The sequence below is a fragment of the Tachypleus tridentatus genome, chromosome 2 (genome assembly GCF_004210375.1).
Source record: "Tachypleus tridentatus isolate NWPU-2018 chromosome 2, ASM421037v1, whole genome shotgun sequence".
Taxonomy (NCBI): Eukaryota; Metazoa; Arthropoda; class Merostomata; order Xiphosura; family Limulidae; genus Tachypleus; species Tachypleus tridentatus.
This window is the reverse complement of record NC_134826.1, coordinates 151,064,384-151,085,765: the sequence shown is the minus strand read 5'-3', so window position 1 is coordinate 151,085,765 and position 21,382 is coordinate 151,064,384. Positions and strand designations below refer to the sequence as shown.

General features: G+C 33.3%; 1 protein-coding gene across 18 annotated transcripts in view; it reads left to right on the top strand.

The window, feature by feature from the left end:
• Positions 1 to 21,382, top strand: part of LOC143245365 (uncharacterized) — a 161,196-nt gene that overhangs the window by 121,374 nt on the left and 18,440 nt on the right. For 13 of the 18 annotated variants that reach the window (XM_076491617.1, XM_076491613.1, XM_076491616.1 and 10 more), the window contains 2 exons: positions 6,411 to 6,635; positions 15,898 to 16,001. In XM_076491617.1, the coding sequence (XP_076347732.1) occupies positions 6,411 to 6,635; positions 15,898 to 16,001 (329 nt within the window). Of the gene's footprint in view, positions 1 to 2,855; positions 3,020 to 4,235; positions 4,300 to 6,410; positions 6,636 to 15,897; positions 16,002 to 21,382 lie in introns of those variants that run through there. The other 5 variants (XR_013025604.1, XR_013025607.1, XR_013025605.1 and 2 more) reach the window with 5 other exon arrangements.

Sequence of the window (21,382 nt, the reverse complement as noted above, 5' to 3'; positions counted from 1 at the left end):
GGGCTATGCACCTATGTGCATAAATACTAGAATATTTGTCTTCGCTGAAATTTCTAGGAGCTCTTTCTCCCAAGCTTATAATGCGACTTGCCATGAGACAAAATATATTGTTGGTTTGTTACAGTAAGTATGCTATAAACCTTTGGAGCTATAACTGTGATAGATTTTTATCAGTCGAGAAATTACAGATATTTCACAAGAAATGTTTATAGATTTTGAACATCACAAACCACTTAACTTCAGACATTGGTATTTTCTGAGAACATTAGATTTCTTCGTTGGTAAAAAGTCAGTTTGTAAATGGAGTGAGAGCAGCTAAGAATAGAGAGCTCGCTAGCTAGCTACCTGTTAAGTGAATTGTACTGATATCAACTCAAAACTAATTCACTCCTTGTGAATTATTCATACAGTTTTCATTTCCAAATAGACTCAATATTTTTGTAAGTTTGTAAAACTTTGTTATATAATTCATTATATTTAGTAAAAATTATTATAAATTGTATTATTGTTTGTATATTAAAATATATTTGTGTTAAGAAAGAAAACTTTGTGTATCATTCTTATTGGCAAATATCATAAATTTAATACATATCAATGTTTAATTAAGTTCTAAGTCAAAATTGCAACTTATTTTCAGGCCATTTCAAATTATAATATGTAACATCTCTTCAGACTTGTATTCAATACTTCTGTAGACACAACCTAAAATTCTATTTATCCTACCACTAGCAATAACACACTGCTTAGATACCTTAAGAGACTGATCAACGACTGCACCAAGATAATTCTTTAAATAATTCCACATTTGCTCAGTGTCTCCAAATACCTCAGCTGCCCAATTCACAACATTTAATTCTTGTCACATTCCTTCAGAATTTGTTTTATTGAAATTTGGAATCAAAATATAATTTTTTTTCTAATTTCCATTTGTAGCAAAACATCAAATCTAATGCAACAATATGTTGTACCTCAGTGTTCCCAATTTGTACCCTATCAACCATTTCTATATTAGAAAGTAACAATGAATGTAAATTGTTTTCTTATGGAATTGACATTTCTAAACTAACAGCAAATTGTAACATCTTTCTTGTTGATAAATAAGAAGTGGATAACATGCTCAATATTTAGAAACAATAACAGTTCTTGATTTCTAAAACAGTCCTGAAAACCATACTTCAGTTACATGTGCCACTGTTAGGAGACTAAAATTGTGACAGTTATCTTGCATCTCAACACTGTGACTTCCATTTCCATATTTTTGACAGTAATTGGATGAAAGTCAACTACATGGATAGAAGTTTCCTCATAAACATCTCGGAGATTTATAGAAATTGACAACAAAAATATCCCTTGTACAGTTTTCAAGGTAGTTCTAGTAGTGGTTGTTCACATTAAAGTTTTCTCAGCAGTGAAAAAGCACGTCATATAAAGTGCTGTGCAAAACTCTAAAGACAAAGTCAAAAAATATATTTCAGGCTACTTTAATAGAACAGTGGAAGGTAAATCACAGGTGAAACATCAACATTGTATTAATCTTCACATTTAGTACAACAGAAACTTGATGGAAATGCTTGCATTTATCAAACAGATAATATTTTGTGTGTCCCCATTTTGTTTTAATAACTGTAGACAGTCTTTGAGGCATCATTGAAACATATTTAATTATAATGTCCTTTGAGATTTTACTCCAAATTTCTATGATACACTCCCATAAAGTTTCTTTGAAAATAACTTTTGGATTGTCAAGTTTTCATGCATCAAGGCTTTGTGGGGGCAGTTGATCATTTCAATGACTGCAGCTTCTTTCTTATCTGAGTTATTTCTGCATAGATTGGATGAGTGTTTGTGGTCAGTAAGTTACTGGTAGTACAATCCTTTGCCAATAATACACAAACCACTTGGTATACCATGGTGGATTAGTATCTCATGGTACTTGTGCTGGCCCATTATTCTATCTATTCTGCAAATATCTCCTACTGCCTGAGCACAAAAACACACCAAAACCATCTCACTGTTTCTCCCATGCTTCATGGAAGATGCTATGCATTGAGTTATCTTTCACCTTTCTTGCATTGGATGTACAACGTATACTTTGAACCAGATATTTCAAACTCGGACTCATCTGTTCATAATACAATTTTCCAATCATCATCAGTCCAGTGTTTGTACTTTTCAGTAAGTTTCACTTTATTGACAATATTTGAATATTAATTAAAGGTTTCTTAACTGCTTCACGACCAAATATTCCATTCTCATCAAGTTGTCTTGATATTAAAGATCTGAACACTTTTCTCTTATCTGGTACATGATCATTCATCTCGTCATTGAGATCAGTGGTAGTCGTCCTTCTGTCCCAGAAGCTGCATAATCGAAGATACATAACATTAGTATTATTTACTTAAGGTGTTCTGCCTCTTCCTTTCCTCTTTTCAAATTTATCAGTCTTTTGTCTCACATTCTAGGGTGTATGTCACAGTGTTTGGGAAGCATTTAAGGTTTGCAGCAATTTGTTGGCGAGCCCAACTAACATCATGTAATGCTTTTATATAAATTATCTGTTCTACTGACAATTTTCTATGTGTTTGGGCTGTAACGTGACAACAAAACTTAATATATAGTATTAAAGACTTTGGTATCAATACATGGGAATTCTAAAGAATGACAACTATTCTCACCCTGACTCATTCAGTTCTGAACATGGATCAGTGAAGCATAACTATAGTGTTGAAATTTACATTCTGTAATAGCATGGATAAATTAGTACCATAAAATGGAAAGAGTGGTGGTAAAATATTCATGTGTCCTAACACTTTTACACAGTACTGTATACTTAATAACCAATCATTACCTTGAAGTACTTTTTTGCTGTATCCTGGAAAAGTCATGGCTTGTTTGGAGATGCTGCACTTGGTGTTTTAAGAAAAATTAGTTAAGAAGACAGTGTGTGGAACAATGACTGCCTTGTTTAAAACAGGAGAAAAAAGAAGTTACAACCTATGGGCACTTTGTTGTTTTTTCAGTAGGTGTTATATTTTTTATTTCAAGACGTTCTGAATAATTAATTTCAAATTGGCTAGAATTTAGTATTAATGTGGAAATAGTCTGGCTTGGCATAAACTTGAAAACCCAAATCCATCTTTGCATGTTTTGCTCTTAAGCCATCTCCTTATTTGGTTGAAGTACGTTCTATGAAAGCTTCTATTAAATGTCAATTTGTTTCATGAATGTTATTGACAGCTGAACAATGATGAAAATGAATGAATTATTTTATAAATTATTAACTTCGCTACCTATAAATAACTATGTTATTTTTATTATTGATAGTTTAATCAGTTTGAATTCTATGAAGGATGTGTCTTTTTTGGACAACCATTTCAGGATAATCTAAGAAGTATGGAAGAAATGTAATCTACAAAATGATAAAACATATACATCAAACCATGTTTGTATGATACAAAATATAGCTACCTAAAGGGAATGAATTAAAAATGTTTTAAATGCACCATATTAATATATAAATAAAGCAGTGACTGAATGATAAATGCAAAAGAATCAGGTAGAAATCAAGTGATATATTAAATCTTAAGGGATTATCTTTCAAAAATGTAAGTAACTCAGCATTAAATTAAACCCAGAATTCCAATCTGCTTATAATGTAACTAAAAATCAGACTTTTAACTAGTGTACTAAATCAGTTTATTTTTCACCAGGCCTGGCATGGCCAGGTGGTTCAGGCACGAAACTCATAACCCGAGGGTTGTGGGTTCAGATCCCCATCACATCAAACATGATCACCCTTTCAGGTGTGGAGGCATTGTAATGTGATAGTCAATTCCACTGTTTGTTGGTAAAAGAGTAGTCCAAGAGTTGGCAGTGGGTGGTGATGACTAGCTGTCTTCCCTCTAGCCTTACACTGGAAAATTAGGGACAACTATCACAGATAGCCCTCGTGGAGCTTTGCACAAAATTAAAAAACAAAGAAACAAACAGTTTTTTACCTATGTTCATACTTACTGTTGTGTTATCAGTTAGATATACTCACTCTTGATGGTACTGTTGGCCATCATTCTAATAATAATCCATGAAGTTCATTTAGTTTGAATATTTAGTTTACTTCTAAACATATACATGTTGTTCTGACAATATAAAACCATACCTATAACAAATGTTCATGATCTTGTACATATTTCAAACTGTTGTATCTGTTCAAGCTGTTGTCTGTCTTCTGTTTACAGTGGCTGCTTATTGTGCATGCAGCTAAAGCTCAACACACTCACTTTCAAAAAGACAGGAGACCAGGCATGTTGATGTTATATTTTATTTCAGAAGCACAATATTGTGCATTAACTTGTTGGGAATTAATCACACTATTGTTCACGTTTCTAATTGTGACATAACTTAATAGAACTGCAGACTTACCACATTATTACCAGTTCTTATTATTAGTGAAAAATTCGATAATTACTTTATGCAGTGGATGGTATAAGTAGGTCCATAATGTAATTTAAATTGATAGATTAATTTAAATTTTTCCCACAATTTTGGACAGGTACTTTTTCTTGTAATAAATAAAGGAGCAATACACTTAGATATATTAGAGACCTAACCACAACTATAAATGAAATTAGCAATAAATTATACTTATGAAACACACAAACACTAGCTGTTCGGCTCAAGTATTTTAGGAGATATAATATTTCCTGTAACAACAGCATAACCAGTCTTCCCCAAAATCAATGAGGGCGTTGAAAACAACTCTGACACATTATCTTTAGAGAAGTATAGCGTCTGAGATAAAGTTCTCCAATACATGTTACTATCAGTATGTGGAGTGAAATAGCACAGCCATATCTCATTCTAACAGCATTCCCTTTGTAGATGAATATTGATGATTCAGCTAACCACAGTATTGGATTTGTATGAAGAGTACAAAAGTAAAATGTCAGTTTGAAGAATTACGTAGTCTCAAATTAATTTTTGCTACAGAAAGAAGTAAAGTTGTGATCATTGATCTACCTGATCTGATTGGAAGTGATGGAACTTCAATACTCTTCTACTCATGTGAACAGAGTATGAGATTTCTAAAACAATACGGTAAAAAATCAGCCATAGATTTTATTTTAACAAGATTTAATAGTTTTATGGTTATTTTAAGAGGTGGTGGCTTAAGTTTTCGAAACGTGTCTCATTTGAGTATAAAATAGAGACAGCTACAGTCAAAGAGAAGTTCTAGAATCACTGTTCTAGTCATTGTATTTCCTGCAAATTAATTTACGATACGTTGAAATACTTTCTGGTGGCTGGTTTTTAATCTTCTAGGTCAATAATTTCAGCCACTATCATGGATAGCCTGGAAGTTCAGATAGTATTACCTGTTTGTCTTTGCATTTTTCTTTCTGATCAGACTGACACCCATTAATTCAACTATAATTCAACTCCCCACAGTAGACATAATTCAAATAGCTCAATGAATAACTTTGAAAGAAAGAGAAAAATTAATGTTTATCCCTAACTGTATCTTTTCAAACTTTCGTTTCCTCTAATGTTTCGATTTCTAACTCCAACTTATTGCCGTAGAATAGCATAACAACTGCATTTTAATAATAAATAACTCATCCTTATGTTACATGGTTCACTTTAAAATTAGTTTCAGATATTTGCTTCAACTTTATAATCACTATAGTTAAGTAATTTCAGTGGTAAAATCAAAACTTAGACTTTTCATTATCAATATCAGGAATAAAACAATCAGTATCTCGGAAAATAAAATACATACTGTTACATTTTTACTACACAAACCTTTTATAAAGTTGTCCTGTTTCACATACTGAGAAATTATGCATATAACTTCAGTTGTAATTAGAAGTGCTTTAACAGGAGTTTTTATCGATAAAATAACGATGTGACAGTTAAAACAATTTAATAATGTATTGTTATCTTTAGTTTTTGTAGAGATAGTATTACTATAGATGGTAATGTTTAAAGTATACGTGACTGATGGCATCATATCATAATTTGGTTATTATAGTATTTAGCTTCAAGAAAAGTAGATTAGTGATTTAAATCTATACAGAAACGAAAGATAACGATACATTATTAACTTTTTTTTTTACTCTCACAGTATGTTTAATGGGAAAACTTTTGATATATAAAAGGTTTGTGTGGTAAAAATGTAACAGTATGTATTGTATTTTAATCTGTCAAATAAAAGATGCTGAAATTTGTTACTCTATATCTTGTTTCAAGCTTTCATGAGTTTAACTGTACTTCAAGAAGTGAGTAGGACTTGAAATGTATGTGAACATGAGGGAGATATATATATAAATCAACAACTGTTATTGAACTATGTGTGTGTTTAGAATTTTATAGAAATATATATATTCAAGATTCTTCCCTTTCTTCTTCTACAGGTGAGCATGAAGGTTTCTACTTATCCAAACGACATGATTTGTTTCTCTATACGTTATTTTACTTTAAAAGCTGCAATGTATTTTTTCCCAAGATCTGATAGTGAATTGGTCAGTGAAGTTGTTAGTGTAATACCAAGGTATTTAGGAAATAAAAACGTTATCTGGACTGAAGAATTTCAGATGAATATATCATTTCCAATAAAAGAAAATCTTAAAAATTGTAAGGTATGTATTACAGATTGTTTATAATATAAGTAAAACTTTGTAAGCTGAATATTTACTTATTTATATTGCTTCACATAATTCAAACTTTATGAGTGAAACCTCCTGGTAACAGATCAAAATGTGACAAGGCCTTTCTGATTCGTTGACATCTAAAAATAATGTTATTTATGTTCAAAAACAAGACTTGTATAACTGCAATTTACCAGGAATAATGTTTAACAAATTAAAAACCATGTCTATCATTATTAATATTGAATCACTAGCTAAGCCTCTTCATAAATATTACTATCCATAACTTACCAGACCAGTTACTAAAATTAAATTAAGGTTTCAAATTTAGCAATAAGAGATAGCAAACTTAACTTATATTTTATGTGTCAGTTCATTCACAAGTATGACATCATTTCTAGCCAATTTAGTATCTAATCCTCAGCCAACTTAAATTGGTTAATATAGCCCATATCAAGATAAGTTTTCTGAACTGCTTTAATCATTTCTGACCCAAGATTACAGTAGCAGCTTCTGCCTGTAAAATGTCAATGAACGTATCTTCGCCACTTATAAATTCAGTTGAAACTGTATGTATTTTCATTATCAGCTAACAATGCTTTTGAAAAGCTTATCCGTAGCTCATTAACATGATAAGTATAGCACACAATACTCAGGAGGAAATGTAAATGTTTGTTCCCCACCATCTTATTGTAATAAACGTGATTAATGTATCTTTGTTTTTTGCCATTTATTAAAACAAACCAATTATTATATATGGTCAAAACAATTGTTGAGTAGGTATAAGGCATTCTACTCTGACATACAGTGGTGTATGAGACAAGAACATCATGGAAGAGAAAGAAACATCTGTAGAGGATGATATAAAAAGATATACTGCAATTTGACATTTACATCCACTGACAAAATTAGCTATTAATGTTGCCCTCTATACACAAACCTTTTCATTATGAATGCCACAAGTCTTTTGCTCCAAATTATTCTATTTTAATATGTCTATTTTGTAAATAATCATGTGCCATTTGTTAACCAGTAATAACATTACATATACAAGTGATGCATATTTCTTCCTGGACGGAACTTTCGCTTCTTGTCAGACAGCTCTCGAGCACAGATGGAGTATTTTGTATACCTGGTGCTTCCAGTGTGACAAGACAAATATTTTTTTACATGAAGTAGTTACTTTTGATTTGATTTTACACCAGTCCATTCTTGTCATTCTGTTTCTGCTTTTGACTTTTTTTAACCTTTTCTTGTGCTATGAATACCAAAATTCACATTACAGATTCAGGGAGTACACCAATGAGAAGTTGTTTTTTCAGACCTCAGGTATAGGCAATCTGTACAGTGCTTCCCAACCATATTTGGTTTTTCCTCACTTCCAATGGATGCATATGGATCAATTTGTTTTGCACTTTAGTAATGGGATCAGTATACCATTTCACTGAGGAATTCTGATCGGTTTGACCTTTCTTATCATCATGTGGACTATGTGTTTTTAGATCACCAGTTGTTAGGTTCATTATTAATTATTTATGGGACGCCTTCTATATATAATGTTGCTCTTAACCATGCCAAATATTCTCTCTTACATCTTAGTCTAACCAACCTCTTATGGTATCCATCTTCCATATACATGGTATAAGAGACTCTCCACACAAATTATGAGGGGTTTACAGTTCTCTTCTTCACTTTAGCCTTCATTTCTTCTTCATCTCCTTCATTAAATAAATAATTTCTTTGGTGTTGGTATCTAAAAAGCTGGAACATAATTTTCTTTGGTATGGCTCCAGAAACTATCAAGCCTCTGGTGACATTAGTCTAACAGCAATCAACCCTTATGACTATTGTAGCCCATTTTTCTCAGTCAGAGCATCATATGCCACCAATTTAAGTTTTCCATCCCCATTTCTTCTAATCAGGGAACTTATTCTCAATGATGCAACACCTTGTCACCAACCATACAGGTGACTACCCTTTGGGTTCCTCTCAGGTAAGAGCTCAGATATTAGTCTCTTCCTCAAACTGGATAATGTCAGAAGGATTCATTATCCATTTTTTCCCTAACTCCTATTTCTCTTTGCACCATTTTCTTCCCTCCACAAAATCCCTTGATTTATCAGCATCTTTCAGAAGCAGTTTGAGAATTGATTTTTGCAGTTAACAGTTCACTATCCTTTGCAGGAAGGGGCATTTTTATCTTTTTATTCTCCCCACAAAACTGGAGATTGGTGGCTGGTCGTTGATTTATCTCACCTCAACCACTTCATTGTATTCCCCAAGTTCACAATGAATTATTTTCTCCCAAGGATGGGCATTTTTCCAGAGTTGTGGATGACATAAATGGATGTCTCCATTGCTTACCTACACATACCAACAGCACATCGGTCTCAACCTTACCTTCAATTTGTCCATATCAGAGTAGTTTACCAGTTTTGAGCATTTACTTTGGACTTATCTCAGTTCTCTAGGTGTTTTGTTGTATAGTCAAGCTTTTGCATGTCATCTTCATGCTCTGAGGATGCTTTTTCATTATTACATTAATGACTGGCACCTTTTGGCATATTCTGAGCAAGAATTGGTCACTGATACTCAACAACTTCTTTCTGTGACATCTCAGTTGGATTCATTGATCAAATTGGAAAAGTCATTCCTCAGATCCAATCAATTTCTTATCCATATTGGGGACTATTTTCAGACAAATATCAGTCATACTCTGCTTTTTTCTTTTATATCTTTGTTTGATGAAACTTTTGGTTCACCATGTCCTCTTGGCTCAGTCACTTACTACTCATGAGATATATATCACTTTTCATGATGTGGTCCTTCATGACTGTCTTTCTAGGTTGTGCTTATACAAGCAATGGATGCTTCACAAATGATGGAAAATTGCTTAGGATTCTCTTTGTACCCTGTTTCTCTTGCTACTTCCCTGCAAGACAATTTACATTGATGTCTGGACAAAATCCATACATTAGTTGGTGTGTTGCTTTCTTCCCTGCATCCAGATCTACATATTGTCAAGGACATATCCATGCAGGAATGGGAAACATGGGTCAATCACAAAAAAAAGCTTTGAACCATTGATCTACAGATGAAATCATCTTGCATATCAACATTCTGCAACTTCTAGCATTATTATGTCAGGCATTACATCACTTCCTTCTTATTGCCCATCATTGTCTAGTGATGATTCATCTATCAGAAAATTCTGTGATGGAAGCACACATCAATCACTAAGGAAGTACCCAATCTAGAGATGTATCTTTTTGAATACTGGATCTATTATACTGGCTCATGCACTACACATTTTTCACATTGTGTGTCATGAGCTGGATGCTTTCAACCTCATCAAAGGTTATGTGTCACTCTCTGACCAGATATATCCAATGTAGAGGGCATTAGATCAACTTATTTTCAGGGTTCCTTATCACCAGTTAGTTTTTCCTGAATTGGATGTCTTTTTCACGGGCATCACTACCAATCTGATTCTTTCAGGCTTTGGCAGTCAATGCCTTCTGCCACAATTTGTCACACAAATATCAAGTATCTTTATGTTGTTTCTCCCATCTGATTGCTTCATTTGATAATTTTTCATGTTCATTCCACTTTTGTTGATGCTCCTGATTGTTCCCTATTGGCCAGCTCAACATTGGTTGCCAAGGCTACAGCATGTGCTGCTATCACTATTTGCCTTTCTCACACTTTCTCCCTCCCTTCTTCATTAACTTCAATCTCACATTCTTCATCCCCACTCCCCACATCCTGCATCTTTAAGCCTGGCTTTTGCCTTATCCTTGGCAAGATGGTCCAGCTTCACATATCAGGTTGTCTTCTTGTCGTCTTCTGTCATATGGCCAACTTTCATGGTAGCATACCAGTGTAAGTGGATAGTATTCCACTGTTTTGTGCAAACAGGAGGTTTCCGGTTGACTAGCTTTCTATGGCTTCTGTAGCAACATTTCTCACCTGGCTCTCTGACCATAAATCTTTGATTTCCTTGCTTTCTTGATATTAGGTGGTCCTAATCTCATACCTTCTATTTTATCTGATTCCATAAGGTTTTTATCTTCCCTGTTCTTACAATGCTCTTTCATTTTTTCTGGATGTGCTGACTTCCCAGATGTCCAGCCCTTTCAGAATGTAATATTAATGTGGTCCCCATGCCCTTACTTTACCTCTGTTTTAACCACATTTTCATCGTTTCATCTGCCCTTTAAAATGTATTTCCTCCTCCTTTAAGCCTGTGGACATTAGGTCAGATTTGTGTACCATTGACATTGCACGTACAATTTTTAACTTAACTATCTCTCCTTTATACCAAATATTACTTTCTCCCTTGGCAGTTTGGGAGAGTTATTCATTCTTTTCTCATATTTTATCTTCTTCTATATTCCATCTTTATCCTAGACTGGATCCAGATTGGCTTATGTGTTTTGTCACGACCCTTTGTTGTTATGTAGCATGTACTGCTCCCTTTCAGGGTACACACAACTGATTTACTATCCTATGGCAATCATCCTCCCTTTTGTGATCATTTACCTTCTACCGTTACTAATGGAGTCTGCTTTTTGGTTTATTTGGTCCACCCTACCCTACCTCATTTTTCCCACATGTTGTTCCAGGATTCCTCCCATCAGATTCAACATCTCAGTATTTCCTTCACTTCTAGAGTAAATATCTCAGCATGGTCCACTTTTCAGAAGAAGTTTGTGTGGTCACTCATTGTTACTGGCCTATCTACTGGATTGCCACCTTCCTTTTCTTAAGTGGAATATGGGAGTCCTTATGACTTTACTGTTCCAACCATTACATATTATGATTTCAAATAGCTAGAAATTTTAATTTTAATTTAGGAGTTAGTTAAATGTCAATACATGTTAAATGTATTATCTTTCTTAAAACAAATATATCTTAATGTAAAACAATAATAACATTTATTACAACAGTTATTACAAATAATGATTTATGTGTGAAAGGTTACAAACTATATTGAGTTTTCTATTTGGTCTAGAACTGAATATTTTATTGACAGTCCACGATAAGCAAATTACTTTGAAGTTGACATCAGTTCAGTACCCTTAACACGTAACCTGTTGTCTCTTCACACGCGAGTTTTTTCTGCTGAAGTTATGCTTTATCTTCATAAAAATACTAATGTTCAAAGTTTATTCACTGAAGTTAAATGGTTTATAATGTTCAAAATTTATAAACGTTTCTGGTCAAAAAGCTGAAGTTTTCTGATTAATATGCTTTTATCACAGTTATAGCTTTTGATATTTTTACTTTACTAGTTGTAACAAACCACCGATATTGTACTGCCTCTCTTCACATTGATTTATAAACGTAAAGGCAATATTCTTGAAAGTTCAGTTGTCAACAATACTGCCAGTGAATAGTATTTTACATAGATACGTACTATATTATTGATTCTTACGCTAATTAATCTTCTTAAAATTTAGTGAATAGGCAAGGATTTCATAATGCACATTTAACATGCATTTCTAAGTATATATTAAACTGGAACAAAAATGGATATTAAAATAAATATATACTCTTCAAAAAAAGAAACGCAAAAGGCAGAATTTGAGACAAATTGTTAACAAGTTTATTCCGGGTAGTTCTGTATGACATGTGTGAAACTTTGCACATTCACTGCTGAACGTCCAAAGTCTGCAAAGGCGAAGTCCACGCTCACTAGTTGAAGTTTAATGTCACTCAACGTCAATAACGAGTATGCCCCCATGAGCATCAATAACTGCTTGGCATTTCCTGCCTATGGAAGCGATGAGATGACGAATCACATCCTGTGGAATGGCTGTCCACTCAGCCTGCAAAGCTGCTGCAAGCTGAGGTAGAGTCTGCAGTTGAGGTTGTCGCCGTCTCAGACGTCGGTCCAACTCGTCCCAAAGATGTTCGATGGGGTTTAAATCTGGTGATTTGGAGGGCTGGGGAGAAACGTTGATGTTGTGGTGTCTCAAGAAGACAGTGGTGAGTCGGGCTGTGTGAGGACGGGCGTTGTCATGTTGAAAAACGTCGTTGACGTTCACCATGATGGGTTGCACATGGGGCCTAAGAATCTCGTCGACGGTTGCGTACGGTCTGATTGGAAATCCTACACAGCCCTGGTATGGTTGAGGCAGTAGACGTCGCAGTGGTGGGCCTATCCCGAAGGTGACGTAACCGGATGTAGCGTTCTTGTGCGGGCGTGGTCACACAAGGTCTGCCAGATCGTGGACGGTCAGGAGTTGATCCATGTTGTTGGTGACGATTCCATAGCCTTGTGATGGTGCTTGGGTGGACATTTACAGCTCTGGCAACATCTGATCGAGATTCGCCTGCTTCCAAGCGACCAATGGTGTTGTTGCGTTGTGCTTCAGTCAGTCTTGGCGTAACTGTATTGCGTGTCGGTGGCTTAACACTGAGCTATGGAAACCGAGAACCTGTTACTTTTATAGGGATTTTGCACATGTTGCACTTGCAGAACATGCAGATCTCTCAAACAAATTTATTGGACACGAATGCGTTTTGGCGAAAAATCCGTTGTTTGCCTCCGTTTTCAAAGTGCACAACTTTTATTGTAATTTTGGTCTGACAATCAGTGCCTTAACACGTGTAACATCACATACTCTGAGCTTGTAACGTTATTACATATATTTCTCTTTAAAATAAAAAATATCCCTTTTGCGTTTCTTTTTTTGAAAGGTATATAATAGTAAATCCATTATACAACCCATTGAGATGATTGACCATGAAGGCCCCCTCGTGTATGAGTTCCACAGAGAAAGGGCTAGAACCATTCAATGAATAGAAGGAAGTGGCATTCTAGTGGTATAGATGAGATTTGGCCTGAAGAGGAGTTAAGTTATCTCCTTCCTGGACGATGTGGCCCACTGATATGAGAAGCACAACATCTGGAGTTGAGCCATCATCTTATGGGATGATATGGCCTCCTGAAACCATTAACAGAACGACACGAGTAAAGCCATTACATTAAAGGACGATGTGGCCCCCTGGTATGATAAGCACAACATCTGAGTTGAGCCATCATCTTATGGGATGATATGGCCTCCTGAAACCATTAACAGAATGACACGAGTAAAGCCATTACATTAAAGGACGATGTGGCCCCTGGTATGATAAGCACAACATCTGGAGTTGAGCCATCATCTTATGGGATGATATGGCCTCCTGAAACCATTAACAGAACGACACGAGTAAAGCCATTACATTACAATAGAATATCTTGTGAGGGAGGTAAGTATGAGAAATACATTTCCAGTATTGGAAAATTACAACTTTTTTCAGAATGGTGCTAATCATAAAAATAATTTGTACAAATGAAATACCCATGATGACTTGAGGAATCAAAAAGAAAAAGTAGTTTTGATGAATACGATGATTTGGAAGTAGACTAGTAATGTAGAAACACACACTGAAGAAACAGAGGTTTTTTACAAGAAATATACTTTATTTGACATGTATTTACAGACATTTGCTAATGGCATAAATACAGATTCATGAATGACGACTTGTAAGGTTGTTCTGGATAGAAATAGACTGGTCTTTTATATGGTAGTACTGGATAGAAATACACTGGTCTTTTATGTGGTAGTACTGGATAGAAATACAATGGTCTTTTTCCTTTGGACTGGAAAACTCAGGTTTTCTTTTTAATTTTACAAAATGAACATGGAAAGTAATTTATGTGGTACATTTTTTGAAAACGTATTTGGTGATTCAGACTTTCAATGCAGATTGACCCTAATAACATCAATTAGTGTTAAGGTTTATAAAGATAATTACAAATAATCCAACACATTAATTAGTGTTAAGATTTACAAATAATCCAACATATAAAGAGGTGTCATGATTTATTAAGATAATTACAAATATGACACACAAAGTTTAATGAAATTCTCTTTTGTCTCCTATGAGGCAGCAGTAAGTTATTGAACTAACAATGCTGAAATCCAAGGTTTGATTCCTTGTAAAGGATATTGTTGTTTCTTGCTAAAACAGACTTTCTTAATGACAATGAAATATGGTTTCATTTAACTGTAGATAGTATATCTACTGATGTATGAAGAATTATTTAGAGTAATAAATGTGTATTATTTGCTTTTTATGAAATCAACTGAACCGTCTTATTTAAATAATGTCTTGTTGGGAATTAAGCACAAAGCTGCACATTGAGCTATCTGTGCTCTGCCCACCACAGGTGTCAAAACCCAGTTTCCAGCACTGTTAGTTTGCAGATATACTTCTGTGCCACTGTGGAGCATTTTACTAATTGAGGAGGAATACTGGGAAAACCCATTAGAAATATGAGTAAATAGGTATTTGAAACACCACATCATAAAATACAAGCATTAGGTGTAAAATGTAATTTTAGTTTAAGTATGTAATTGATCACTTTAGAAGCAATACACCCATAGAGTACAATCAAAAGCTTTGATGCCAAATGCAGATAAATTTCAAATACAAGTGTAGATATCTTATGTTCAAAGATGCTTGACATAAACTTGACAGGTATTAGTTTTTAAGATGCAAGTAATAGAAACTTGAAAACACCTCTCTTAAGACCATACTAATGTGTGAGTTACTGTAGTTAAAATTGACAGAAATGAATTAATTAGAAAATGAAATAATTTAAAAAAAAGACACCGATAAAAATAATTGTTGAAGTATAAATTATCCAAATACTAAAATTTAAACTCATTCAATGTGATGTGTTGATCTTTTTAGTGTAATTCTCACAGAACAAAATTTGAATTGACACTCAAGTTATTTTAATTTGTGTACAAAAGTACAATTTTGAATAAAATATAAATAAATTTACTGTCAGTAAACTGAAATCATTTTGTCTCATTCTGTGTAAACTGAGAACAATACGTTAAACAGCAAATTAAACTTTCATTTTGGAACAGGACTTAGTTTATTTGACTTTGTGGTACTTGGTATAAGTATTGTTATTTCATTATTATTCCCCTTTGTTTTTGTCAAAATAAAATACAAACAGAATTCTCCCTTTAAAACTTATGTCACAATGGGGATATGGTGCTCAAAAAATGAACTTTCATAAAAATGACATACTTACATAACAAGCTTCTTCATCCCAGCATTAAATTTTCAAAATGAATTTCACATTAATATTATTCATTACTTCCATTATTTTTAAAAAGTTCTATTTTTATAGAAGCATTATGTCTTTAATGTATATATGATTCAAGTCGAATTTCATCCCTTTTAGTGTTCAAGATGGAATGGTAAAGTGTGGGAAGATTATGAAATTAATGTGTTCCCTCTAATCATGGGTGATGTTACTTGTATGATAACCTCCCTAGGATTCTATGGGTAAGTTAATTTCTTCTGTGTATCATGGAAAGAATAAATATTTTTGTGTTTTTAGTTCATTATTCCTTTATTGTGGTACATAAACCTAATACTGAGTTATGCTGCAGTTATGTGATACAAAATATATTAATAATATAATTATACCTTGAATTTCAATTTAAAATGAATTATTTTTGCCTTCTGACTGGTTCTGAACATTTTAGAACGTTTTCACTGTTAATCTCTACTATTATAATTATTCTATTTTGTGTATACTTTGACAAAGCATTGGGAGAGAAACACATAAAGAGAAATCTAAATCAAGTTTCAATTATTTTTATTCAATATGAGTTCAAAGAATATCAAACAGATTGATGAAAGTTATAAAACTGTCTACAAGTACTTGTCAACTTGTCCTGTTATACTGAGATTTATTTAGATTCTGACAAGTCAGGATGATCACTTCTTAGCCACTTTGAGGACAACTCTGTTTAGTGTATACCTTCATTAACTTCAAGAATCATTTTGTGATAACAAGAATGATTATTGTTTGGTAGAAATCAGTAAATACTGATACTGTTATGACAGTTTGGACCATTTCTCATATTACTGTAGTTAGTGTGTCAAACTGTAATGCTCACAATTCATTAACTGTTAAAACAAAATTGTCTTCACACTTAGTGATGCTGAGTATGTCATAAGAATGAGAGCCACATTCTACTATTTGGTCTGTCAGTATTTTAATTTGTTGATAAGGAGTGGCTCAAGAGTTGATAGTGGTTGATGTATTGATTAAATAACTGCCTTCCCTCTGATCTCTCATTTCAAACAAATAAAGCTGTCAACCTAACTTCATCAATAGAACATTATTTTCTACATACCATCATTGAGAAAAATCTCGTAGTGATTGCACAGTTCAGATGCAATAACTTACCTCGACTCATATAATAACCTGATTTATGGTGTCCTCCATATGTGCAAATTTTGCTTACCACTAGCTTTTCAGATACCATTTATCATAAAGTGATTACACATCGTGTAGAGACAGATGTGTACTGTTAGAAGTTTAAAGTTACAGTAGAGAAGATAACAAATAAGATATGAAGTTTTATTGAAAAAGTCTGAAATTCATTTAGGAGGTTTTAATGAAATGTGAGATTTTTTCAGTTGATGAAACTAATTTTGATCCTAATATGGAGATCACTTTTGACACAGAATAGTCTACAATTTCACTTCACATAGTCAAGGTGAAATTTGTTTTCTGGAAATATCTCAAAATCATTACTGAAGGTTTGAAAAATTTCATTAAGATACACAAAACATGTTGGAAGTTATAATATGTAAACTATAAAGGTCAGTGTTTTTTGTTATGGACTCAGTTAAATCAATAAAGTCCATAGTGAAAGAGTTAATGCATATAGTTGGTTCAATAGAAAATGTAATGTGGTTATTCAACTTCACTCAACTGAATTGTACTGCTTGAAAGTTTCTTATAGTTCTGTTCATGTATGCGAGTTATATCCTGGTATTAGTATTAGTAATATTTTTGTGAAGTGCCGTTCCATAGATGACATACAACTGCTTCAGACTCAGATATTTAGGGGTCAGACTACACAGATGAAAAACTTGACATTTTATGGAAAATTTTCTCAAGATCTTTAACTATTAAGAATTTCGTAGTCACAAGATTTGTTACTAGAAACTGTAATGTGGTCGTGGGCTGACTTGCAGGCAGGCTGAGTGGGTTGTTTCAGCATAGCCATTGGAATTTCGACTAATACTACCTGCTGTCACATGAAATGTTTTTGAAGTAAGAATGCAGTGGGCAAATGGAGCACACAGGTACTAACTCTAGGCTTTACAGTTAAAACAATGAGTCTCGAGACTAAGACTTCCAATAACACTTTTTAGTTAACTCATCAAACAATTAATATTTACACACACACACATATATATATATATATATATATACAATTTATCTTTATTCACATTTATCATGGGCAATCATTTTAACTCTATTAACATGATGACTGATGTTTAGGAATGAATGGTATTATAATACTTTCAAAGAGGTTAGGTGAGAAATGGCGTTTCCACTAATGGTAAGAAACATCTCTATTTCCTCTTGAATGATCAGATCAGTTTGGAGGGTTTGCTAGATTTTTGAAGATCTTGTCTGCCATCTGGTCTAGAACCTTTAATACCAGCTGAAGAGGAGAAGTGTTGGCCAAATCATAGTATTATGGTATCAGATTTGTGATTTCTCAAGCTCATTAGTTACCAATAGTTCATACTGATGCATCATCAAATAGTCATCATTAGTTACCAATAGTTCATACTGAAGCATCATCAAATAGTCATGTCAAGGTTTCCTACTTGTTTTCTAACCTCTAAGCTCATTAGTTACCAATAGTTCATACTGATGCATCATCAAATAGTCAAGGTTTCCTACTTGTTTTCTAACCTCTAAGCTCATTAGTTACCAATAGTTCATACTGATGCATCATCAAATAGTCAAGGTTTCCTACTTGTTTTCTAACCTCTAAGCTCATTAGTTACCAATAGTTCATACTGATGCATCATCAAATAGTCAAGGTTTCCTACCTGTTTTCTAACCTCTAAGCTCATTAGTTACCAATAGTTCATACTGATGCATCATCAAATAGTCAAGGTTTCCTACCTGTTTTCTAACCTCTAAGCTCATTAGTTACCAATAGTTCATACTGATGCATCATCAAATAGTCAAGGTTTCCTACTTGTTTTCTAAGCTCATCAGTTAATCATCCTCTTGGAAACTATAACCCATCTACCATCCAAGGTTCTTCCTGGTTCCAGCATCTAAGTTTGCTTAGCCCATTGTTTTTCAGCGGCTATCTCTGAATCTCTGTCTTAAATAACTCTTCTGTTGTGTTTCATAGTGTCAATTCTTCATAAACTAGATATTATTTGATCATACGGTATTTCTTGGTAAGTTCTAGAAGCTGTTAATGTACTATAAACATCATTGCTTGATACACATATTTTCTTATACTTCATTACTTCCTGTTTATTGAGATAATTATTCGAGGCATACAGATATTTAGTGATGCCTCACAACTCACCGGAATATAGTAGGTAGGGAATTATCACAGTCTATTAGTAAACCATTTTACTGCTAAGTCCAGTATACTTTTCCATGAGAGACTGGTAATTTACACAAGTGTAATATATCTTACTGAGTTACTGTTAGTGTCATCCTGAAAATTACTGTACTTGTCATGATGCCTTAGAGTCCATTTCAATAGATTTATATGTAATTGAATAATACTCACCATGTGCAGTCAAGGGCTCATTTCATGTAATAATCCTAATTGTGGCAGAGCAAACAATGCTAGTTTTGCAAAAGAATTAAGCACTAGTGTATACTTGGTGAAACATTATTTGTGTCCAAAAAAAGCCTCTTCATAATCCATAGTTTTATATATTGTAGGAAAATGGTACAAAAGTCTCATTCTTGTTATATTTTTCTATGTTTATGATTCTGTGTGTGAATTAAGCCAGGTTTACACTTGATCCTATCGAAGGTTTTGACGGCTGTGAACATATTAGGCTACATTATAGTCTGATAGAAAATCACTGTCTGAATGGTAGGAAATGTACTTGCATGTAGCATGTTACAAGTAGAGTTTTTGTTCTCTTACTGTTGGATACATAAGTGTAAGGCATGTTTCATGTATGTGGCTGGCAATTGCTTGGGTGGTAGAACTTACATTTACTAAGTAAATTAAGTTAATTTAATGTAATAAGTTTTTCAAGATAAACAATGTATTATATAAAGTTTCTTCTTTGTATGATTGTAATTAGTACATGGACCAACTCTTCAGTTATTCATGGAGCAACACACTGATGTTGCTTGTAATACCCAAGCTAATATCCTGCTAAAGCAACAGTCTTCCACCAGAATTTAACTCTACTATAGTGTTTGACTTAGTTTTTAATACCATTGAGTTTTCAAGAATTCATATCAATGGATATTTGGAGAATGAAATAAACAGAATATTTTATGTTTTCTTATCCTTTTTCACATTTTTCAGATGATTGTCCAGTTGTGTAAAACAAACTAATGTGGAAGTTATTCAAAATACGAACTTTGTAAATATACAGTTCAGGAACCTGTTGTTATCCATTACCAGTTCTATTTGATGGAGTTCTTAGCAGGTGTTTAAATAGGGATTCTGTCATTTCTTACATTTGGTGAAGCCATATTTCTTTTAAGTCTCTATGTGGTTCTATGAACTCAGTGTTAAGATTATGTAAACTTATTTTCCTAAAATGAAATATATTTAAACCTTTACTTTATTTTTACCTACCTAAAACTGTAACTTTCTTGTACCTACTAAATTAAATGAACTCATTACATACTGAACTGACTTGTACTGTTAACTTTTAAAAAAGAAGTCAACAAACACACTGAAAATAGTTCATGAAAACTGGAAAATGAAAAATTCTGAATGAAATATATAAATCTAGATTAAAGAATATCCTGTTGTTTTATTTCTATTCATTATTTCATCTCACCTGACTGATTTCATTGTCTGCAGCAACACTTTTTTCTACTTTCAGTATATTCATAACAAATTAGTGGTTTTGGCAGAAAATATGTATAAAAACGAACAATTAGACTAATAATTGTAATGTGATTAATAACTTAATAAACCTCTGATTACTGACTAAAATACTAAATGAGATGAAGCATTTAAAACAAAAATAACTCAAGTTATTTTGCATACCAACCTCTGTCATTGATGGTATTATCTAAGTTCAAAAGGTAACACACACGCAGTTTTAATTGTGGTTAATCAGTCATTTTCACTTGTACAACTTCTCTATACAACATTCCTATCCTATGGAAAATGTTGGAAAGTTTTTTCTCTAGCTGAACTTTCTGTAATAAACTGTAAGTATCAAATTTCTGGGGATTAAGCTGAAAAACGTAGATTCTTTACTCAACGAAGCTTTAGAAACTTAGTGAAATATTTCAGTTTATTAAGATATGATAACAAATAAGATATGATACATGGGAAACCAAAGACAACAGTTTATTATTCACAATAATACAATAAACAGGATACTGAAACATCAAAGTGAAGAGACTAGAAAGTAGTGTTGAATATGTTGATGAATATAAATAAGATACAAGAAAGATTTGGTCAATATTGATATTTGTTGATCAAGTATGGTCACATCTTATGTGTTTGAAGGCCCAAGATATAAAGTGTTACTGAATACACTCCATATTGTATGAACACCATAACTGTGGTAGTTAACTCAAATGTTTAGTTTTGGATAGCTGCATAGGCAATAGGTACTGCTGACTGGTTTCTCTCATTCTGTTAGACAGTTGAAAATTAAGGATGACTGTG